Genomic DNA, 25,312 nt, shown 5'->3' on the forward strand with positions numbered 1-25,312 from the left:
TTTAGCCTCAAAGAATGTTCTCGCTGTCAAAAATTGAATTTACATGATATTGGGGTGGGAGAGAGAGCCTGCAATAAATAAATACTGCATTTTGAAAATTAACAAATAGAGGAATGCTAGAACAGTGTTAATAGGGGAAAATGTGGACATTATTTATGAATAAGGATTTAAGTGCATTTGGGTTTATAGTTTTTTGTTAGGTTCCAGTAGCTTGTAACAGTTTAGCTGTCATTGGCTTGTCGTAGATTTCGGTTGCGCAGTCAGATACTGCATACAAACTCTGAGCTTCTATTTGTGCAGTGACACAGCAGAGAGCTACGTATGTAATTTAACCTCTAAGTGACCTAGCAGGAAGTAAAAGGGTGTAATCAGCTGTACCGGAGCTCAGTGCATGTGAACAGCTTCAAGATGGATGCCAAAATGGGTTTGTAATTCTTAAATTTCAGATGATTTAGTTTAAATCTTTTTCCCTAGTTTGATTCTCAGCAGTATGTGTCATCTCAGTTTTATTTTGGTTTTGAAAATTGGTGTTTAATTTGCAGATCACTACTTTAGGCAGAAGGACAATTGAGGTCAGATAGTGTACATACTGGAAGGTTTATGTAAAAGGTAATGAGTTTTTTTTTTACAATACAGAGGAACTGCAGCATTAAACATTCTTGTTAAAAACAGCAATGAAGGTTGAGATAAGAGATTGGTTAAAAGAGAAGAGCTGGTAATTGGATGAGATCAGCATGCTTGTTGCAGCTTATTGATACTATTTTTAGGCATAGCAGATGCCAGTAGATGCATACCAAACATTGCCTGCAGTATTTTATTTGGTCTGCTCGCAGTGTGCACTGCTGTTTGTATGTGGTACATATCAAAAATTAGATATACTTTATTTTTGGGATATTAATGCAAGTGACTAGATGAAAATGAGTCATTGGCAACTGTATTGTAGATTTGTTTCTGCTCCTGAACTTCATGAAATTATATATCAGTTGAAGAATGCAATTTCCTGTATTTACGCCCAAAATACACCTATTATTAAACTAGTGGGTTTAATACTTACTTATTATTTGTATATGGGTAACAAAACAGACAAATTGATAAATAGCTTAACTGATGTCCTAAAGCTCTATTTCAAAAGATTGAAATATCTTTGGAGGTCACCCAAAAAATTGAATTAACATTTGCAAATCTTAATCTACAAAATGTGGTTATTAAATGCAAAGTTTTACTTATGTATAATATTTGACCCATTTTAAAGCAAGGTGAGTATCGTAAAATACCATCCACTAAAAGTTGGAGATGCATAATGTTATGAATTGGGTGCTGGGACAGTCCTGGATTTTCATTAAACATCCTGGTGTCTTGACAATTTCATCAAAATTGCTCAAATGTCCTGATTTTCAGCTTTTCCTTTACTTGAGCCACAGATTTCCATCAGCACTTCACTTTCACATAGCATCAGCGCCTCTTCACTTTTCCTTTCTCTTTACCTCCTGCATATATTGTTGGCAAACCCCAAAAAGCCCTCTCTTACTGCACCCTGGGAACTGGAATGCTGTCCGCCTTGCGACAGTTAATTGGCTGCGCCTGGACACACCTGCATATGCAGAAATACTTCTCACCAGTATCCAGAGCCAGGAGTGAGTCAGCCTCTGGGTTACAACAGACGTTTGACAGCAGTGTCCACTAACCACAAGGTGCACTTGAGATAGTCAGTGCCCATTGGTAAACCACCAATCAGCCCTGAGGAAGATGGCAGGCAAGTTCGGTTGAACCATGGCAAGTTCGACCAAACTTCTCATTGAAAAGTTGTGTCCTTTCCTGTTTATGTCTCTGGGTGCAAACAAAATTTCCCACACATTGGGCATGTTTGTTAGTTTAAAATCCAGCTTCTGGCCAAAAACGTCAATTGTAAGAACCCAGTGTGCACATGAAAATAAATTAGACTTTTAGATGGCGATTGGTCTTCCCATTATGCATTGCTCAGTAAAGTTAAAGTGGAATAGAGGATTCTGGGATCTTGTGACAAACAGTCTTGGCTCAGTTTTTTTAAAGAAAATGAGAAAATGAAAGACGGCAAGTCTGTGGTTCGTAACAGCTGTCTTCAATAATTTAGTAGCTTTAGGGTTGCACATGACCTACCTTCAACTTCCCCTCCCCCAGACCCCTGCCATTGGCCACCTACCATGTGTACACGGAGTCCTGCATTCCCAAGACTTTTGAATGTGTCCCAGTTTTGGCTTTTGAAAACCTGGTCACCTAGTCATGAAGAAATGTAATCATGTTATAGTATAGTTGAATGAATTGAGACCAACACCTAAACATCTCTGTAAATTTGAACAAGAACTGGAGCATTAAGCATGATCCATTTAAAAGAGAAAAAAAATATCAAGCTTGAGCTAAGAAATCTTTTAAAATAGAAAAGCTGGTAATTGGAGATTAATTTGGTAATTTCATTGGCAAAACCCCAATGGATCAGAGGACAAATAGACCATGTGATAAGGCACAAAGCAGGAAGGCCCCAGGCTAAATTTACTAAATACACTGACCTCCTGTAAGGATGGAGTGTTACAATGTGTCTGTTTTTAAGCCAGAGGGGAATAAAGTTAATTATGGTTCCAAATAATAATTTTTCAGTGTCTTGGAAAAGGTATGCTTGTGTTGACATGAACTTTAACAGTGGGTGTAGCACAGCCAATAGATTGCTGACACTTTCTATACAGACTCTCATGTGAATAATCCCTTGGAGGTGCAGGTGAGCTGTGTACCGAAGGGGCAGTAGCATAGTGTAATAATGCCTGGCTAGTAACCTCAAGGCCCAAACTATTGCTCTGTTTAAAAGAGACTTGGGATCGAGAATCAAAAACTAGTCTCTATAATCATGAACCTAATGGATTGTTCTGAAAACCCATCTGGTTCACTAATGTCCTTTTGAGGAGGAAATCTGCTGTCCTTACCTAATCTGGTTGACATGTGACTCCAGACTCAGCAATATGGTTGACTCGTAACTGCCCTCTAAAATGACCTAGCAAGCCACTTAGTTGAATCAAACTGCTACAGAAAAGTTAAATACGTATAAGACTGGTTAGGCACCCGGTATCAACATAGGCAATGAAAACAACAAAAACACACCATGCCCAGTTGATATTAAGACTTCCTTGCTAACACTTGGAAACATTCCAAAATGGGAAAGCTGTTCCACAGACTAATCGAACTACAGCCTGACACAGTCAGTTATACTTGTCAAGTCATACCTGATAGCCAAGTCCCAATTTCCAGCTATGGGAGACCTCAACATTGACTCCAGACCTCATGAAGTTTAATAGCATCAGGCCAAACACGGGCAAGGAAACTTCCTGCTAATTAGCACCTATGACCCTCCCTCAGCTGATAAATCAGTGTGCCCCTCTGCTCCCCCACCCCCATTGAACTCCACTTCAAAGAAGCACTGGGAATAGCAAGAAGCACTGGGAGTAGCAAGGGCATAGCATGTACTCTGTATGGGGCACCAATACCTATCACCAAGAGTGGCTCAGTTACACCACTACCAAGTATGCTGGCTAAGTCATGAACGACAAACCTGCCAGACTGGGCTTGTGGCAGGCAGCAAGAGAACCAAGGGGAGGAAAAACCTACTTGACCTTGTCCTCACCAATCTACTTGTCGCAGATACATTCCATTACGGTATTTGTAGGAGTGACCGGTACACATCCTTGTGGCGATGTAGTCCTGTCTTCACACTGGAGACCCCCTCCATGTTGTATGGCACCACCACCAAGCTAAATGGGATAGATTCAGAACAGATCTAGCAGTTTAAACCTGGGTATCCACTAGGCACCGTGGATCATCAACACCGTGGATTATTACACCACAACCTATAACCTCATGATCCAGCATATCTTTCACTCTACTGTTATCACCCAGGCAGGGGACCAACCCTGCTTCAGCGAGGACTGTAAGAGCACATGTCAGGGGAAGCACCAGATATACATAAAAATGCGATGCCAACTTGGTGAAGCTACAACACAGTATATGCATGCTAGATAGCAGAAGCAGCTGCTATAAAGTGATCCCACAACTAATGGATCAGATCGGGTGGAGGCCAATTAAAGAGCTAACTGGAGCAGGAAGCTCTAAAATTACCCAACCCTCAGTGATGCAGGAGCCCATCATATCAGTGCAAAAGACAAAGTTACAACCATCTTCAGCCAGATGTGTCAAGTGGATGATCCATTTTCACCTCAAGGTCCCAGCAACACAGATGCCAGTCTTGGGACAATTAAATTCATTGTACATGATGAAAAGAAATGATTGAAAGGACTGGATACAGCAAACACCAAGGCACCTAAACAGCATTCTGACTGTGGTGCTAAAGACTTGTGCTCTGGAACTAGCCATGCCCTTAGCCAAACCGTTTCAGTATAGCTACAATACTGGACAATGTGGAACATTGCCCAGACATGCCCTGTCCACAAAATGCAGGACTAATCCAGTCTGACCAATTACCATCCCTTCAGTCTACTCTCAATCATCAGCAAAATAATGGAAGGTGTTGTCGACAGTGCAGTCAAGTGGCACTTACTCAGCAATACCCTGCACACACATGCTCAGTTTGGGTTCTGCCAGGGCCACGGCTCTAGATCTCATTACAGCCTTGGTCCAAACGTAGACAAAAGAGCTGGATTCCTTAGGTGAGGTGAGACATTGACATCAAGGCAGCATTTGACCAAGTGTGACATCAAGGAGCCCCAGCAAAATTGATGTCAATGGAAATTATGGAGAACGCTCTCCACTGATTTGAGTCATGCCTAGATATTGATTTGACCCTCAGTAGGGGGTAAGGGCTACTTTGTCAAAGAACATGAAGGTGGCTGTACTTTCTTCTAGAAAGGGAAATCATGGGAAGACCACAGAATTCATGTCTGCCATCAGAAATGGAGTTGTGAAGAGACTCCCTGAACCCCCTCTTGGGATCAGTGACCATCTATGACACTAACTTAAGCACAATCAGTCTGCCACCCTCTCCAGTGGTCTGAGGACAGATTGAAAAAACCTTCAATTCCAACCTAGATGCAACTTTTGCAGCTGTATAATCCCAGTCAAAGATATACTTTATTGGTGATTTCAATGCCAGGGTGGGGAACAACCACACCCTTTGACCAAAAGCCATTGGAATGCATGGTGTTGAATCCTGGAGGGTACCATTGACTAGAAACTTAACAGAACCAGCTATTTAAATACTGTGGCTACAAGAGCAGATAAGAGGCCGTAAATTCTGTGGCGAGTAACTCATGTCCTCCCCAGTGGCTGTTCGCCATCTCCTGACACAAGTCAGGAGTGTGATGAAATGCACACCACTTGGCTGGATGAGTGCATCTCGATAACACTCTTAAGCTCAACATCAGCCAAGTCAAAGCAACCAGCTTGATTGGCACAAGATCCACTGCCTTCAGCATTCATGCCTTTCCCCACTGGCGCATGGTGGTAGCAGTGTGTACCACCTCCAAGGTGCATTGGAGCAACTCACCAAACCACCTTCGAGAGTATCTTCCTAATTCGTGACCTTCCAAATTAGAGCAAGGGTAGTAGATGCCTGGGAACGTCACTACCTGCAAGTTTCCCTTCATGTTAGATACCATCCTGACTTGGGGCTATATTGCCTGCTGTTCCTTCATTGTTGCTGGGTCAAAATCCTGGAACACTCTTCCTAACATTGCTGTGGGTGTAGTGAACCACATGAACAGTGGTTCAAGAAGATGGCTCATTACCATCTTGAGGGAAATTGGGAGTAGGCAGAAATTGCTGACCTAGCCAACAGAACAAAAAAACACTGACAGCTATGAAATCAAACAGTTATGAGGGTCACTGCTGCACTTTTATACTATCACTTTTGGAAAGCCATCTCCAGCATGTTTCCATGTGAAGTGGTAGTCCAAACCTGAAGGGTCATCCAGGCCTGATGACACACTGAAAGCAGGCAAGATGAAATGTCCTGCAGGAGTGTGAAACTGGGTTTAAACAGTGCTTGTGATTACCTGATCTTGTTGGCACTTTATGAATGTCATTTAATCAGAACTTTTGCCATCCTTTGGAGTTAAATCAGTATTACCCTAGTAAGAATATTTCTACACATGGAAAGGAAATATTGTAAATCTTTTTCCTGAGCTTGCTTTTTCTTCAACTGTTACCCATAAAATACCTCATTCTGGAATCTCTGGCATCTGAGATTAAACATGAACCCCATCACTGCTGTTGCATAGTGTAACTCTGTAGCAGTGAATACAAGCAACAGCAACAACTTACATTTATATTGTACATTTAACAGAGAAAAAACATCCCAAGACGCCTCAGAGGTGAGACACCTTTGTTATGGAGAGAACATGGGTTAGTTGCCAAACTTGGATCAAGAAGGACACGCAGAGTATAAACAGAGATAAAAACAAAAAAACTGCGGATGCTGGAAATCCAAAACAAAAACAAAAACAGAATTACCTGGAAAAACTCAGCAGGTCTGGCAGCATCGGCGGAGAAGAAAAGAGTTGACGTTTCGAGTCCTCATGACCCTTCGACAGTTCTGTCGAAGGGTCATGAGGACTCGAAACGTCAACTCTTTTCTTCTCCGCCGATGCTGCCAGACCTGCTGAGTTTTTCCAGGTAATTCTGTTTTTGTTTTTGTTTCAGAGTATAAACAGTCTTTTTTGATCTCGAATGTGGCTGGTCAAGAGGATGGAGAAAATGGCAAGGGTACAGAATCTTGTCGTGCAGAAGAAATTGTTGATTTCGGTCTTGCCAATCTTTTAACTGGAGGAAATTGAGGTACATATAAGACAAGCTTTTGGATAAGCAGCTTGATAGAGGAGGGGTCATTTGAATTGATGGAGCAGTGGACTGGGTGCATTAATGTACATGATTGAAACTGACATCACATTTTCGAATGGTGTATACTTTGGTTTTATAAAAACCAAACATAATACCCTTTTGACTTTGTTTTTAGTGAAGTGGAAGGGAAAGTGTGTACTATAGTGTGGATTTAAACAAAAATCGTAGTTTCCTAAAATTAACAATATTAATTGTTAATGGTTATATTGCCTTTAGTTAAATCTGGAGGTGTGTGCTGGCCAATCGTGCTGTAAATATCCAGTTTTAAGTGACTCAAATTCATTTTCTGCCCAACTCCTATTTACCTCTAGTTTGACAAATCAGTTCAATCACTGCATGTCAAGTGATTGATCGTAATACTACAGTGACAGCTGCTGTATATATTGGCAATAGTTGAACTTGCTGATCTACAAGCAAGCTGCAATCACTGTTATGCTAATTTGCTCTTGATGGAAAATGAGCACTTTTGCAACTGGTGCTAATGGAATCTTATTGAGATTTTAGAAAACTGTAATTAAACATTGTTCCAAAAATGAGCTTTGAAACCTGTTGATCTGGTCATATTGGCAAAATAAATAACAAGATAACTAAGTTTGGACTTCACTGAGTTTTTAATATGTTTCACAAATGTATTTTAGTTAGTAAATGCAGTTTGTGTGAGCTTACTAAAATTTGTGCAGTGAATGCATTAAGATTCTGGCGGTTACCCTTATCACACTGGGGATATTTGTAGTTATTCACTGTTGCTATCACCTTTCATAATAGTCTCAACATGGCTTTCAAGCTGGATCCTGAATTTTCTGGCTATGCTGTGAATGGCTGAGGGCAGTTCTGATGACTGTGAAATAGACAGGTCTAATTGTGCCATGCAATCTTTTTCCCTTCCTTCATTTTTCTCGCTTCTTCCCTCCTCCCAAAATGAAACCTGCAAGCTGTTTAAGTAGCAGATTTTGTTGTTTCTTGAACAGCCTTGTAATTTAAAAAAATCTTTATTACTTGCCCACAGTGCTGTTAAGCAGATGTTTTGGAATTGTAATTTTGTGTTCTAGCTTGAAAGATAATTTTGTCCCTAAATAGTAAATTATGAAATATTAAGAGGAAATTCTATGTATCAGCTGTTTAGGGTGTGTACTTAACACGATTTGAAAATGGTATTTGCAAATTAATTTGAAGTCTTTTCCCAAATACAACTGTTTTGAGTTTAGTTGCTGACCTAATAATGAATCAGTGATGGCATGACATTTTACATTGGATTATGCAATGAAAATAGTTAATGCATTGTGCTAATTCTTACTTCTCTCCCTTTAATTCTGGCAGTTGTGGACTTAATCTACTGGCGTGATATCAAGAAGACTGGATTGGTGTTTGGTGCGAGCCTGTTCTTACTGCTGTCTATGACAATTTTCAGCATTGTCAGTGTAATTGCATACCTTGCCTTGGCACTGCTTTCAGTTACCATTAGTTTCAGAATATACAGGGGTATTTTGCAAGCAGTGCAGAAGTCTGATGACGGGCACCCATTCAAGTAAGTATAATTTAAATGATTGGTACTACTCAGCCTGGCATGTATTGGCATTAACCTATAATATGAACAGTGTTAGAGGGTGGGAAGAAATTGAGAAGGCACTCTCAACATAAGTTGCTTCTCTACAATATGCATGTGACCCAGTACTTTGCATAATGCTTATATTTTATGCCAGTATAAGGCGACATTGTTTTCCCCATATCCTTTTAATAGGCATTTTGCTTTTATCAGTTATGCAATACTTCTAATCTGAGTAATATTCACACTATGATATACTGTACTTTAGACCATTGTCAAAAATTAAGAACAGTTTTAACAAGGCTCACTTCCAATTCCAGGCTACATTGGTGGAGGATATCATAATTAGTATTAAAAATAAGGGCTAAAAAGTAATTGTTCAGACAGTTTTCAATATGTTAGATTGTTAGCAAAGCCCTGTTTAGTTTATGTGGTGCCATTTGTTTTCTAGGGCCTGCTTGGAGACAGATCTTGCTGTGTCTGATGAACTAGTGCACAAGTATAGTGATATTGGGCTAGGCCATGTCAACCGTGTGATTACTGAATTAAGACGGCTGTTCCTTGTTGAAGACCTGGTGGATTCTCTGAAGGTAAGTATTTATCTCATTTTAAATGTTAATTTTCTTATCTTGCATTTTATTTAATAAAAATATTACAAATGTACATTAGTTTGAAATGTTGGATTACATAATAGCTTTTGCAGTTTTGGGGATATGAGTATTCAAGTTGATTGGTTCCATAAATGATGATTTGCATTGGATAAATGTCTGAGGTTTTTACTGAAGCAAAATTTGCCAAAATGGACACTGACTGACTTGAGCTATTGAGAGGAATGAATAAGACCTTGATCAGAGGTGGGTTTTAGGGAGGGTTGAGGTGAATTTCAGATCAAATTCAAGTCAAAATGGCATAAAGATTTGATTCCTATACTGTGTGGGACAGTTGACTTTCATATATATATATATAAATATATATATATAAATGTAAGCATTGTTGGTGGTAAAACCCTTGTCCAGAAGATTTCCTGGATCTCCTTTAGGCAGATCATCCACTGGCACCCAGCTAAACTGTTGTCCAACTCTACATTGGGTATGTTGGTCTTTTTTGACATCCTGTGTGTGTGTGTGCGTGTGTGTATGACTGAAAAGAATCCCAGTCACCAGTCTTAAGCGCAGATTCAAGATAAGTTGGTGGCTCATTACACTGTTCTCAGAGTTCTTACCCACTCGCCAAGAGCAGCTTTTGGCATGAAGACCATTTACCTTTCAGCCTACTCTTAACCATATCTTGTGGTGTTGAGTCCACTTCCTCGCATCAAACTGATTAGTTAAGGCTGTCAATCTGTGAAACCCGTTCCATTGGTTTTTACAAACACCATGCAGATGGGTCTTTATAGCAGTCTTTTTTTTATTCACCGGATGTGGGTTTCACTGGTTGGACCAGCATTCATTGCCCATCCCTTCTTGAACTGCTGAACCCAACACCAACTCCATATAGTGTTCTCAGATCCTGAGGATGTCCTTTTAGGTTTGCTGGAGCACACTACAGGCTCTATTTGACTTAAATTGAAAATAGCCATTGAACTTTAAAAAAAATCACTAAACAAATTGATCTGATTGGCTTGTTCTAATTATTCATGTTAAACTCCCTTTAAAATGGCTTTCATGGAGACATTCTAGCAGAAAACTTTGTGCTGCAGTACACAAATTGAACTTTAGCAGCCTTAGTGCTTCAATTACTTGAAATTTAAGCCTAATTTCCAGCCTTATGCAGTTATATTAATAGGTGTCAGATCTTTATAGTTGCAAATCTTTTAATGTACACAAATTCAAAATGCTTAATTCTCAATTTGAAGAATATATACAAAATGATGGCAAAATCCTCCCAAGTATAAGCTGTCTGCATAAATTGATAGTTTAGTAGGAACAGTTACTATTTTCAGAAAAGCACATGAGAACTTTGTGTGAACTATTTCACTTAGGAATGTAGAAGTTAACCATAAAAAGAGAATTGCTCTAAAGCAATGTCATCATGACTGGAAGTGATGATTTATTTGCTGCATAAAAGTTTCAAGTTAATTTTGTGACTCAGAATTTGTATTAACATGTCAACGTGCCAGATAGAGATGTCCTAGTTATCAAGGAAGAATGTGCAAGAAGACATCCAATTCATTTTACTATCCATACAGATTTGCAAGCTGTGCCATTGTCATTTTGCACTACTTGCACTTTCAATCATACTATAGATTGGTACTGCAGCGTAAGCTAGATAGCTGTTTACTCTACTAGCTGTTCACTTCAAAATGAAGGAAGTGGAGGGGCTGAGTATTAACAATTTAAAATGAGCTCTTGATTAAGATTCAAGTGCCCATGAATGGGGAAATTGTGGAGTCTTGATGCTTAGTCTGGTAGGCTGTTATGTTAATGGAACTTCTGTGCTTTTAAACTATCAAATGGGTCACTGTCTAGAACAAACCTTGATAGAATAGGGTTATATATTTTGTATGACTGATTTACATTACTCTGTCCAACTTTTACCATTTGTGTTTTTTTTTGTCCTTGTTTTTGTTCCTTCTGTGCTATTCTGTTCGAGTTTGCTTTATCAGACTGCAATTGAAAGGTAACTTGTACTAATAAGATTACAAGTAATGGAGGGAGGTCTTGCATCCTGTTTAGAGATCCAAAATACTATCTCCCCCGCCCCCCCCAAGCATTGAGTCTTTGCAACTGGCAACCATTTTCTCAATTCCTCATTCACCATTAATGTAACACTGACCTCCCATACCAGATTGTAGCTTCTGCCAAATCATACACTCTTCCAAGGAGTCCCACTTCCTGTTCCCTTGATTTTTGTCATCAACTAGCCCCGAAATTTTGGCCCTGGTACGCTAAAATGTTTATTAATAACTCCCATATGGGCATCATCCATTTTTCCTGCTCAAAACTGCAATTCAACATCCCTTCCTCAAAAGCCATTCATATGCTACAGCTGCTACCCAGTTTTAACCTTCCCTCCCTCAGAGTCCTTGAACATAACTGTTACCCACTCAATTGTCTGCTTGCCACAAATGACTGTGGCTTCTGCATCCATTTCACCGAGATGCCCCTGCTCAAGATCACCAATCATCTCTTATGAGTGTTTGATCTCAAATTCCACCACTCCAATCTTATTCTGCAGTTGGCAGTGGACCTCTGTAGTTTTTGATACAGTTGCTTACCACAACATAAGAATTAAGAGCAGAAGCAGGCTCTTCTGCCCCTCAAGCCTGATCCAACATTCGATAAGATCATGGTTGATCTGATTGTGGCTTCAACTCTGCTTTCTGTCTGCCCCCCATGACCCTTGGCTCCCTTGTTGATCAAAAATTTATCTAACTTAGTCTTGAATATGTTCGATGACCCAACCTCCACTTCTCTTTGGAGAAATAAATTCCACAGACTATTGACTCTGAGGGAAAAAAAAATCTCATCTCTGTTTAAACTCTGTCTCCTAGTTCTAGACTCCCCACAAGGGGAAACATCCTCTTAGCATCTACTCTGTCAAGTCCCCATAGGATCTTGTATGTTCTCATTCTTCTAAACTCCAGTGGGTATAAGCTCAACCTTTCCTCATGACTGATTCCTAGGATGAAGAGGTTGAGTTAACCTTCTCTAAACTGCTAATGCAGTTATATCCTTAAGTAAAGAGACCAAAAGTGTACACAACTTCAGATGCAGCCTCACTAAGGTCCTGTATAGCTGCAGCAACACTTACAATTTTCATGCTCCATTTCCCCTTGCTATAACGACAACGTTCCATTTGCCTTCCTAATCACTTGCTATAGCTGTCTACTAACATTTTTGTGACTCTGTACCAGGCTATCCAGCTTCTTCCATACTATAGAGTTCTGTAGTCGCTCTCCATTTTAAATAATAACCTGTTTTTCTATTTTCCTGCCAAAGTAGACAAGTTCACATTTTTCTACATCATACTCCATCTGTCAGTTTTTTTGTCTACTTGCTTAACCTTCTATATTCCTTTGCAGACTTGTTGTGCTCTTGACAACTGACTTTCCTATCTATCTTTGTGTCATCAGCAAATTTACCTACTGTATATTCGGTCCCTTCATCCAAGTCATTAATATAGATTGTAAATAGTTGAGGCCCCCAGCACTGATCTCCTGTGGCACTCCACTAGCTACAACTGGCTAACCTGAAAAATACCCATTTATCCCTACTCTCTGCTTCCTGTAGTTAACCAATCTTACATCCATGCTAATATGTTATTCTGTACGCTGAGCTCTTATTTTGTATAGTAACCTTTGAATGGGTTTTGGAAATCCATCTTCCTTCTTCGATATCTACATCGGAGAGATTGTCATTGTATGGTTCCACTCCTTGTCAGTTTGCAGACTACACATCTTCATTAATGGGCTCTCCTTCAGCTCTTGTACACCCACCTTTAGAATCTCACCTGACTCACGGACCTTTCCTTTGCCCCCTCCATGTTCACTTCCGAGATGCCTCACCTTGCCATCATTTGTAGACATGCTTTCATGTGTATGTTAACAGCATCCACTTTGCCTTTCAGCTCTGTCCACAACTTCAGATCTGCTTCAAAGCTACCTGGCTGCCTTGCTTTATATTGCTATGAATGAGGCAGAATGTCCTATAATTGTACATTGAAGGAAAAATATTGACCTGCTCAAAACCCTCCACTGTTAGTGATTCCAATTACTGGCAGTAGACAGGTTCAACTACTTTGCTTAAAACTTTCACAATCTATTACCAAGACCACTTGCTTTCATCTTAGCAACTTTGCCTTCCTCCACCTGTTATATACCATTATCCATGCTTTTATTACCATTAGATTCTAATTGACTCATCAAACACACAAGTCATTGGAAGCTCCACTACATCCTATCCTGCACTTGTCTTCACTTGCCTGTCACCCCTCTTATGCTCATGTCATATGCTCATAAATTTATAAAGAATATGGACATTTTACTTCTTTAAAAAAAAGTGAATGGGATCTGGACAATTCACCTTGGGGAAAAGAATGGACTCTGGGGTTCGGGTGACCTTTTGTGTTTTTTGTGCAGACAGGGACTGACTTGGCATGCCTCTGCAAAATCATTAAGATGCAAGTGTCCTTTCCCAGGTGCTGATGACTGTCCCTCTCCATTTTAATTAAAGTAACAACACCTGAGATTTGCCAGCCCCTCTTTTTGTTTGTTATTCGTTCAAGGGATGTGGATGTCGCTGGCTAGGCCAGTGTTTATTGCCCACCCCTAATTGCCCCTGCGAAGGTGGGGTGAGCTGTCGTCTTAAACCGCTGCAGTCCATGTGGTGTAGGTACACCTCAAGATGTTGGTGCTGGGGGCTTCAGTGATGCTAATGCCATTGAACGTCAAGGGGCAATGGTCATTGCCCAGGACTTGTGTGGTGTGAATGTTACTTGCCATTTGGCAGCCCAAACCTGGATATTGTCTAGGTCTTGCTGTGTTTGGACATGGACAGCTTCAGTATCTGAGGAGTCGCAAATGGTGCTGAACATTGTGCAATCATCATGGAGGTGGAGATGCGAATAAAGGTATTCAGAGGATATTCATAACTGAAATGTTGATGCCGATATCAAACATTCCCCATTGTGTGACAATTGCTTAGCTCTTCAAACTATTTGTGTGGGTAATTGGAGTGTTGATGCTGTGGTCACATCACAGGAACTAGCTCATGATAGGCGATGCCTTATTAATTCACAAGAATGGCCCAGAGTAGTCAGCCTGGGACAAAGACCTCAGAGGGAAGGGATCCTGTCCAGAGGAGGATGAAGCCTGCCTAGAAACTTCACCACAGGCAGAGAAGCACTGCTGTTTCTTTCACCTGTGGATTCTAACTTCACCACAGGGCTCGACTACAATTTCAACTGGAGAAAAGCCAGAAACTTAATGTTTCTTTGAGTAAGCCACTGAGTTCACTGCCACAAACTTGCACCCTCCGTTGTCTTGAGTGAACTAAGAGAATTTTCACCTGCAACGTTTCCAACTTGAGCACTGATAATAGAAGTGACTTTTTGATTCTTTAAGTAACGTTATTACTCTTAAAGTGTTATTACATTACACTGAATAAAACCATAATTACTACACTCCTCCCCCTTTAACTCAGCTATACATGTTATATTTACAAGTACATATTTTTCAAGACAACAAATTTACACTGGGTAAGGAATTTACAAGTTCGGTCTTTTGGGTGGTTTTGGTACTTGTGGAACGTCACAGCTCCACAACTTCAGATTCTTTGTTAGGAACCTCCTTTTCCAGAGTTGCCTGAACATCAAGTGCTTCGTGAGCACTTGCAGTCCTGTCAACTCTTGTAGGAGCATCAGACATGTCAGTCCTGGGTTGAGTATCCTCAACAGGAAACGCAGACCTGCTCTTGATCACTGGTGGAACCGAATCTTGGTGATTCGTGTCTCTCACTCTCTCTCTCTCTCTCTCTCTCTCTCTCTCTCTCTCTCTCAAATGGTCCACATGTTTGGATTATCCGACCTTCCGCCTCCAGTCGTGTCTAGTTTGCTGGTTTCCCTGATTCCTTTCCACCTTCCTCTCTAAATTCGGCATTATTAAGCTCAATCTCATCATGAGACAACGTTTCCACAATAACTGTGCAGGTGTGACACCTGTTGTTATGAGGGATAGACCTGTAATGAAAAAGTGCGCTAGCTTGGTTGCCAAGGAATCGCCAGTTAGCTTTTCCATGTACGTCTTGAACATTTGAACCGTCCTCTTGGCCAGTCCATTTGAGTAATGCTGGCACGGTGCAGTTTTCACATGAATGATACTGTTGAGGCTGATAAGCCATTCAAACTCAGCACTCGTAAATGCCATGCTGTTATTGGAAATGACTACTTCTGGTAGTCCATGAATGGCAAAACTGACGTACTTTCTCAATTGTAGTGGCTGATATTGGTGACTTCGCCTCATATACGTCCAACCATTTTGAATGGGCATCAACAATGAGCAGAAACATTGTTACCAGGAAAGAACAAATGTAGTCAATGGATAACCACATCCGGGGTCTATCTGGCCACTCCCATGGGTGTAATTTAGCTGTCACTGGCAATTTTTGCTGTTGCTGACATTGCCCACGGTGCTTTACTAAACTCACTATTTCGCCCTCCATCCGAGGCCACCATAGCTAGCTGCGTGCTATGGTCTTTATTCGGGAAATTCCTGGATGGGCACTCTATAGTTGAATTAAAAGTGGCTCCCTTCCCTTTTGAAGGAACTATCACTCGTGCTCCGCATAATAAGATGCCATCCTGGTTGGTTATTTCATGTCTTCTGTTGAAGTACGGTTTCATTTCATCAAATATTGTAACCAACCATGTAGCACTTGTTCTTGTACTTGAGATAGGACTAGGTCCCGACTTGTCCAGTCTCTGATTTGTTGAGTACGTACCGGCGAGGAATCCAAGAAATTTGACAGTAAAAGAAGTTTCTCTGGAACGAGGACGTGCTCATCATTTTCTTGCAAAGACAAACAACTAAGGGCATTGGCGTTTGCAATTTCATTGCCAGGCCTTTGTATGAAAGTGTATTTGTACGCTGCCAGGATTAAAGCCCATCATTGTATTCTTGCTGAGGCTATAGGTGTTACAGCCTTGTCCTCACTAAATAATTCTAGCAATGGTCTGTGGTCTGAAACAATTGTAAAATTGTGGTCGTGAACATACTGGTGAAATTTCCTGACACCAGAGGTAATGGACAGGCTGCCTTTTTCTATCTGTGAGTATCCCTTTTCCACTGAGGTTACATATCAAGAATGCTCACCAGTTGGCCTTTCCCTGCTGTCGTCCATCTGGTGAGAGAGCCCCTCCGTAGGGAGATGCATCACATGTCAACACCAATTCTTTTGTCTGGTCGTAATACATTAGTAGTTTGGATGAGTGCAACAATTCTTTCACCTTTATGAAAGCTTCTTTCTGGGGCGCCTCCCAAGACCAACATTGGCTCTGTTTGAGCAGAGGATGCAGGGAGGGGCCAGCACTGTAGACTAATTGGGTAAGAACCGCCCATAATAGTTGATCATTACTAGGAATGATTTAAGCTCTGAGGCGTTCTTTGGCGCAGGTGCCTCTCTTAGGCTCTCCCTTTCTCCTCAACTGGGTGGAGGCTCTGTGAATCTGCCTGGTGACCCAAATAGATCACCTCCCTCACTTGGAACGTGCACTTGTCTTTTTTTAAATGCACACCAACATGCAAGAAATGTTTTAAGACGTCTTCTAAGTATGCCAAATGCTCTTTTTCAGTGAATCCTGTCACCAATACTTTGTCTAAATAGACTACAACCTGGGGCAGTCCCCTCAGTAAGGTTTCTATTGTTCTCTGAAAGATGGCACAAGATGGCACCAAAAGGCAATCGTGTATATCGGTACAGCCCTTTGTGGGTATTAATTGTGACCAATTCCCAGGAGGCATTATCCAACTCTCTAATTGCTGACAAGCATGAATCATCCAGCTTTCTGTACGTTGTCCCTCCTGCCAGCTTGGCATACAGGCCTTCGATTTTTGGAATAGGGTGCCTGCCTAGTTCAGCTACTTTATTAACTATTGGTTTGTAATCTCCACAAATTCGGATGCCTTGATCAGGTTTAAAGACAAGGACTATGGGTGCTGCCCATTCTGAGAACTGAACAGGTTGTGTAATGCCCAGTTTCTCTACTAGCTTGTTCAGCTCAATGTTGACTTTTTCTCGCAGGGCATATAGCACTGGTCTCGCCTTAATGAAGCAAGGATCCACGTGAATCTTGGTTTGCAGGCCCTGGATTTTCCCCAGCTCATCCTTAAAGATGGTGGCGTACTTTCTACTTTCAACTGCAAAATTGCAGCCCATTCTAACTTAATCTCCTTTAACCAATTTCACCACAGGAGACTTGGCCCTTCACCTACCAATCGGCAAAGCTACCCAAGGATAGTTACTCTGCTTATGCCTTTTACTTGAATGTCTTCACCGTATATATTTTTTAGCTTGGCGGCTGTTTCTTCTAAACTTAATTGATGTTCACTGTTATTCAGATACCTGAAGGTATGTTCTCCCAACTACTGTAGTGGAAGCTCCTGTGTCCACTTCCATTCTAACAGGTTTGCCATTTACTTTCACTGTGACAAATATTGGTTCTGTCTTTCCAACTATCAGATTAAACAAGTTGTATATGTCTAAATTTGTTGTTTCAGGCTCTTCTACATCGTCAATTTCATTGGGCTTCTTTTCTGTTTACTTGAATCTTTCCAGGCATTGCCGCCCCATATATCCATTTCTATGACAATAGTAGCATTCAATTTTTTAAAACTGCCAATCGCTAAAAAACTGCTTGTTTCCACCTCGATTAAAATTATCATTTGGTTTCGCTGCTAAGTTATTTTTCTTTATTTTTTGGCTAGCAAGGGCTGTTTCCCACTCAACGGAGTCTCACTTTTTCATGCCGCTTTTGCCCGAGGTTTCCCACTGGATGTGGAGGACGGCGTCATTTTGCAAACCCTGTATTGCTTTTGAATCTCTTAAACTGCGCTTTCCATGGCCAACGCTATCTCTAGCACCTTCTTGAAACCCAGATTCACTTTGGTCAGTAATCTTTTCTGAATAGTGTCCTCTTCCACACACTAAACGATCTCTGAGCATGTCATTCAGAATCGTACTGAATTCTCAATGTTCCGTTAGCTGCTTCAAATTTGCCACATAGCATGCAATTGTCTCACCCGGGGCTCTGTTTCAAAATTAAACCTGAACCTCTGCATCGTCACTGAGGGCTTTGGTTGAATGTGACCCTTCATGATGTCCACCAATTCATTGAAATTCTTTGAATCTGGAGCACGAGATGCCATCAAACTTCAAATCAAACCGTAGGTTTTGCTCCTGCAAGTACTCGAGTGTCGCTTGCCTCTTCTCCCCTTCCCCCCCCCCCCACCACCACCACCACCACCACCCCCCCCACCCCTTCCCCCCCCCCTCCCAATCTCATTCAATTGAAAAAAGAACTTTAGGCATTCTATGTATTGAGACCAACCGTTTGTGGCAGCTTCAAACTGATCAATTCTCCCAAATTGTGGCATTTTGAGAGAGGATAACTTCTTCAATTCTGACAGAGCTTGCTACTTACAATCACTGGACCTCTTCGGTTCAATCCTGTTTTATCCTCATTGCCAGTTGGTTGTAGGGTGGCATAGTTGTACTATTAATGATAGAGTTGATCTGCAGGCACTACTTAAGTGGAAACATTAAGTTTATTTACAATATACTCAGCAGCAACTATTATGTAGTGCTTTCATCTCCAATTGTAACTACACTGACTGCTGAGGCAGCCCACGCTACTCTCCTAATGGTTACTACAGACCATGTGATCTTAAGTATTATTCTTAAAGGTACATTACACTAAATAAAACCATAATTACTGCAGGAACCTTGCAAAACTAATGTTGGAAAAGGCATTTATGTAGGGCAGTAGATGAGATTTTGAAATTATTGACCTTGTTAAATATTTGGAAGATTGCCACTTATAGCATCAATCAAGGGCTCCTAATGAAGTTCTAATCCCATTAAATTATAAAAACTGGGAGATGTTATACCTCAGGAGTAAATGAGTTTAAAATCCATCATTTGCTGTTATAAAATCACAATTTCTTCATTTTATAAGATGAAATATATTCAAATCGATTTAAGAATAGTGTGAGCTCTTTATGGAGTTAAATTTAACCATTTTTAGGTGTGTTCACACTGGGGTGAAACTGGAGTTTGTATTCTGTAAAGATGTAATTGGAATAGTTTCTGTTTCATTGGCAGAGATGCAAAAACATGTATTCAACTTGCGGTTTGGCTTTTGAACTTAAGAGGACTATTTCGAATTTGCTAATGAGATAAAATAGCCCTATTCCATAAGTATTAAGAATTGAGTGCTAAAATTGAACTCCTGGCACAATGGGATTAATGTATTTTGCCCAGTTAATCGCAATATCTGTGTGTAGACAGGTTTATCATACTTTAAAATGTTTTAACACAATAAAGGTATTATGTAAATACAAATTATTGATTTTTAAAAGCAACTGGTGTGCTTCTGGTGCAATTTTCTTTGGACACTGGGAAAGCAGGAATTGGGATTTCCTACGTAGGAGTAGAAATATGTTGAATCAGCTTCTTAAAATGGCACCTGGATTCCCTGTTGGCAACAAAGTTTGAAATTGGGCATTTTGTGCTGAAATGAGGCAGGAGGTTGGTAATATCTGATGGACAGTTTGGACTGCTCCAACTCATGTTGCTTTTTTGTGCCTGATGCAGAGTAGAATTTCAGATTTTGAGTTCTAAAAGTATAACATTTTTAATATTAAAGGGATTTCAATAATTTTAAAAATTGTTTACAATAGCTTTATGGCCTAATTTTAGTGACATTTGTTCACCCGTTTCCTGTCTAAATTATTCGCCTGTTGTTGCCTTAGTACAGAACCATAATTTATTTTGATTGTTTGCTTTGGAAAGTACAAAACGGATCAACCTTGGCAATGTGCCAAGTCTTTTTAAATTCCTTGTAAAATATTCTTTATTGAAGTGTGCAAATCTACCTCTGAAGCCTAAATAACTGATATACCTCCTTCACATATAGTTAAATTGAAGGTCATTGCTTCATCGAAAATGCCCTTTTGTACTTTGTGTCAATTATGTAGTTATTGCATTTGCTATTAAAGGACTGCCCCAATATGCTATATAATTCATAAATGCTGTTGCACTCTGGAAGTCTTTTGTTTAGACCAGATTGCTAATGTGACATGTAACTTTGTCTCAGTTTATGATCAGCATGTATTTAATCTGTTGAATCTCTATTTAGCATATTTTTTGTTCGCTAAGAACAGCTATAATTTTGGATTCTTCCCATCTCCATTTGCAGTCATATAATTTGTGGACTTATCTGAAATTGTTTCCTCTTTCTTGATTTTACTTTTGAGGATTAGACAATTAGTTTGACATTTGTTTTGGATTTTGTTGATATTTTAAAATGTTTGATATTGTTAAATGGAGCTTTAACTCAAATTTATTTTCCTGCCATTAGTTTTCAGTGCTGATGTGGCTGCTCACATATGTTGGTGCCTTGTTTAATGGGCTGACCCTGCTGATAATAGGTAAGTCTTTATTATTTATTTGTACTTTGTGGCTGTATTTTCTATTCCTCTCCCTTCCATTAAAGATGTGACTATTTATTTGCGTTAAGTTGTCACATCTAAATTTAAGATGCTTACATTTATATTTTAACCAAGTATATGTATGTTTATAAAGATGCATTAGCTGGAAACTTGACATCTTTATTCCATTTTGTTACTGAGAACTTGCCTAGTAGTGTTCTCTGTAGGCCTGGGTTGCATCTGCTTGGGCCATGTGTCTAAATATTTTCAATTAGTCACACTAACTTTATCAGAATTTTAAATTTGATTACAATTTTTTGGTTCCCTTTCCAGGTTTTTTTGTATTTATGGCACCTTGCAAGTTAGATTTCACAGAGGGTATGCTATTTTGCCCATCTAGCTCATCCTTCTGTTTTTAATTTAGATTTTGGTTGGGTGCAGTCACAGGAGTGCCTCCAAGCCAGCCTATTCTGGTTCAAATGTTGCAAACTCTGTCGGTTGGAAATAGGAATAATTCACATGAGTTCAGTTGATTTTGAGGAGATGTTCAAAATTCAGGAAATTCCTATAATGTTTTTCTAAGGCCTAGAAAAGCCATTTTGTTTTGAATCTTGGAAAGCAGGAAAATCTTGGCAGATTGAAAGCCAAGAAGCACACAGCTTGTAAAGAACAGTGTGTTTGATGCTCCTTTAAAATGAGAAGCATTGTGTATCTGAAGTTTATTCAGAGCATTGCCTTAGGGTTGCAACCTTTTTACTTCCCCTATTAGAGGAGTTGGCCAGAACGCTGGTGGTCTTGTGGTGCAGTGGTGTCCCTGCCTCTGAGCCAGAAGGTCTGGGTTCAAGTCCCACTCCAGGACTTGATAGCCAAGAAGGATGCATTGATAATGCAGCCTGACGGGCTGTGTATCAATCTGCAAATCATTCCAACATATGCCAATGTTATGTGATAAAAACAGGAAAGATTCCTGGTCAACCGTATGATGGAAGGAAAATTGGAGCCCCTGGACTACAACATGTATGTAAAAGTACATGATTGCGCTGCATGTGAAGAAGCAGTTCCTGACACTGGTCCTGAGATTGCTTTAATGACTTTCAGTTGTGCATTAAGTTGAAAAATACTTCAGATTAAACTTTTCATCTCGCAGTCTATTACAAATAATACAATTTTTTTTGTGTTTTTAAAATTTGACTTATCCAATAATTGTAACAAAAACAAAACTGAATTAGGAGATATAGACTGCATCTTCAGTGTGTCCCTATATTTGAGGCTGAAATGTCTAGATTTTTCAAACTTTTCTTCAATCCTGCAATCCAATCCTCATGACAGGCATCTGCTTTAATTCTTCTCTGCACATCTTTCTTTGCTTGGATAAATCTCATGACATTTGCTGACTAGAATTTAAACCCCTATTTAATGTGGCCTGGCCAAAGCACTATGCAACTCCAGTATGATGGCCTTAGATTTGAGAATTTGAATTAGCAACATGTTTGCTATAATTGTTGCTATGTAACAACTGGGCGAATGTTCATCAGTCCCAAATCTCTCTGCCTCTTTTCTAGTGAGTTCAACATCCGTTCATTATATACTTCACATATTTTCTTCCAATATTAATGCCTTGTGTCCATCTCTCTTTGAAGTTCAACAGCCATTTGCAGATATCATCTAGGTCTTTTTACAATTCCTTATTATTTCATCAGACTCCTACCATCCTCCCCCTTTTTGTCTTACTTTCTGACCACTGCCCCCAGCGCCCCCCCCCCCCCCCCCCAACACACACACACACACACACACCAAAATCACCCCCCCCCGCCCCACCATTAAAAAAAAAATTGGCATCATCTTCAAGCTGGGGTATCCTATGGTGTGCGTTTGACTCTAGATTATGTATGTGCAGAAGAAGCAGTAGTAATCCCAAGACTGATTTGAGCACTTAACTTAGTATATTAACCCAACCCAACATTATAAAACAAAAACAGAATTACCTGGAAAAACTCAGCAGGTCTGGCAGCATCGGCGGAGAAGAAAAGAGTTGACGTTTCGAGTCCTCATGACCCTTCAACAGAACTGGGTGAATCCAAGGAGAGGGGTGAAATATAAGCTGGTTTAAGGTGGGGGGAGAGAAGTGGAGGAGGGTGGTGTGGTTGTAGGGACAAGCAAGCAGTAATAAGAGCAGATAATCAAAAGATGTCACAGACAAAAGAACAAAAGTACACAGGTGTTGAAGTTGGTGATATTATCTAAACGAATGTGCTAATTAAGAATGGATGGTAGGGCACTCAAGGTACAGCTCTAGTGGGGGTGGGGGGCATAAAAGATTTAAAAATAATGGAAATAGGTGGGAAAAGAAAAATCTATATAATTTATTGGAAAAAACAAAAGGAAGGGGGAAGAAACAGAAAGGGGGTGGGGATGGAGGAGGGAGTTCAAGATCTAAAGTTGTTGAATTCAATATTCAGTCCGGAAGCTGTAAAGTGCCTAGTCGGAAGATGAGGTGCTGTTCCTCCACTTCGCATTGGGCTTCACTGGAACAATGCAGTAAGCCAAGGACAGACATGTGGGCAAGAGAGCAGGGTGGAGTGTTAAAATGGCAAGCGACAGGGAGGTTTGGGTCATTCTTGCGGACAGATTGCAGGTGTTCTGCAAAGCGGTCGCCCAGTTTACGTTTAGTCTCTCCAATGTAGAGGAGACCGCGTTGGGAGCAACGAATGCAGTAGACTAAGTTGGGGGAAATGCAAGTGAAATGCTGCTTCACTTGAAAGGAGTGTTTGGGCCCTTGGACGGTGAGGAGGTTTGACCTCAGCTGGAGTATTGTGTCTAATTCTAGATGCTGCACTTTAGGAAGAATGTTGAAGCCTTTAAAGAGAATACAGAAAAGATTTACAAGAATAGTTCCAGAGATGAGGAACTTCAGTTACATGGATTGATTGAAGAGAAGCTGGGGTTATTCTCCTTGGAGAAGAGAAAGATGAAAAGAGATTTGATAGATGTGCTCAAAATCATGAGTGGTCTAGACAGTAGATGGAGAAAAACTTCTGTATGGTGGAGAGGTCAAGAATCAGAGGACTGATTTAAGGCAGCTGGCAAAAGAAGCAAATGTGACGTGAAAGAATAACTTTTATGCAGTGAGTGGTTAGGGAATGGAGTGCAGTTTGTGTGTGTTGGAGGCAGATACAATAAGAGCTTTCAAAAGGAGATTGGATAAGCATCTGAAAGGAAATAAGTTGTAGGGCTACAGGGAATGAGTGGGATTAGTTGAGATGCTGTGTTGAAAGCTGGCATGGACATGATGGGCTGAATGGTCTCCTGTGTTGTAACCATTTTGTGATTGCTTAATATTTCCATGGTTGCGGTTCTACTTTTTTCCTTTTTACCTGCGATGTGCCTTGGGATGCCTTTTGATGTTGAAGGCATAAGAAATCTTAAGTTTTTCTGTTTTGGAGATAAGGGTAATTTTTGGAGGGCTCTTTAATATTTTCTTGTTCTCCTTAGCAGGCTGTTTATTTAAAGATAATTCTGGAATCCTGCCCCAAATAGCTTTTTTTGTCTGCAGTTGACTTAAACCTTCCAACATAGAGTTAAGGACAAGGGAAAGATAATAGGGATGGCTCCATTATTTTTCACTGCACCTGGACCACGACATGTTTTTAAAAAAATCTTTTAACTTGAGTGCTGTAATTCAGGAACAGACAAATTGATAGTCTTTCTCATAAGTTTTAAAAGATAGATGAATGTTTATTGTTCAACACCCAAATAAATGCAACTGCACCTGCATGCACCCACATATAGAAAGACACGTGCATGCACACACTCGGGAAAATACTGTGATTACAAAAATAGCATGTGTTTAGATCTTAGGATTTCTAGAGTTCTCTGTTATGCTCGCTTTTTCCCGGGATGAAGACTTGAAACAGTGCAAGCTTGTAATCCTTTTTTGTATGCTGAAGAAAAAAAACTCTGGTAGTTTGAAATGGGTGGATTTGCTTGTGTTTTACAGTCACAGAAGCAGATTTCTCTTATTCTACTTATTTGACCTGGTACAGCTCCTCAGGAAGGGAGTTCAAGCTTAAAGCTGGTGATTTTAGGCAGTGTCTTCTCCCTTCACTGGCAAAGATGTTTCTGTTTCTGATCAAAATATGCTTTATTAAAACCACTTGACAGAAACCTAATTTCTGTCATGTGACCAAAGCATCTCCTTCCATTGTCCTCAAATAGTTTAATGGTGGGCCATTGTCAGACAATGGAGTCCGGTATCACTCATCCACATAACCATCTTGATACCCACCAATGCCCCCTCCCCCCACCCCATCTCCTACAGGGCCATCTGTCACTTGTTCCATATTGCCCTTTCTCACAATGCTATCCTTGTTCTATTATAATCACATTCTGCTTTCCTACCTTTATGCCACTATTAGCACCTTTTTTTTTTATAGCACTAACTACTACCATTAACACTCCCTTTGTCCTTTTACATCATGACATCTTTGTCAATCCCTCTTTTGTCCCACCTATTGCTGGCCTTCTATTCAGCACCACCTGCTGCCCCCCCCCCCCACCCTCCCCAACCCTCCAAGCAATATAAATTTTTTCACATTTCCACTTCTCTTCAGCTCAGAAGAAGGATCATACAGACTTGAAATGTTAACTCTGTTTCTCTCTCCACAGATACTGCTAAACCTGCTGAGTTTTTCTAACATTTTCTGTTTTTGTTAAAATAGAGCTTTTTGCACCCATTTTCTCGATTTTAAGTT

The 25,312-nt window shown here is 40.3% G+C and overlaps 1 protein-coding gene across 3 annotated transcripts in view; it reads left to right on the plus strand.

The window, feature by feature from the left end:
* Nucleotides 1-25,312, plus strand: part of LOC121286816 (reticulon-4-like) — a 93,074-nt gene that overhangs the window by 55,335 nt on the left and 12,427 nt on the right. For all 3 annotated transcript variants that reach the window (XM_041203875.1, XM_041203880.1, XM_041203898.1), the window contains 3 exons: nt 8,191-8,398; nt 8,868-9,006; nt 20,492-20,561. In XM_041203875.1, the coding sequence (XP_041059809.1) occupies nt 8,191-8,398; nt 8,868-9,006; nt 20,492-20,561 (417 nt within the window). The remainder of the gene's footprint in view (nt 1-8,190; nt 8,399-8,867; nt 9,007-20,491; nt 20,562-25,312) is intronic.

The sequence above is a fragment of the Carcharodon carcharias genome, chromosome 2 (assembly GCF_017639515.1).
Source record: "Carcharodon carcharias isolate sCarCar2 chromosome 2, sCarCar2.pri, whole genome shotgun sequence".
NCBI classification, from domain to species: domain Eukaryota; kingdom Metazoa; phylum Chordata; class Chondrichthyes; order Lamniformes; family Lamnidae; genus Carcharodon; species Carcharodon carcharias.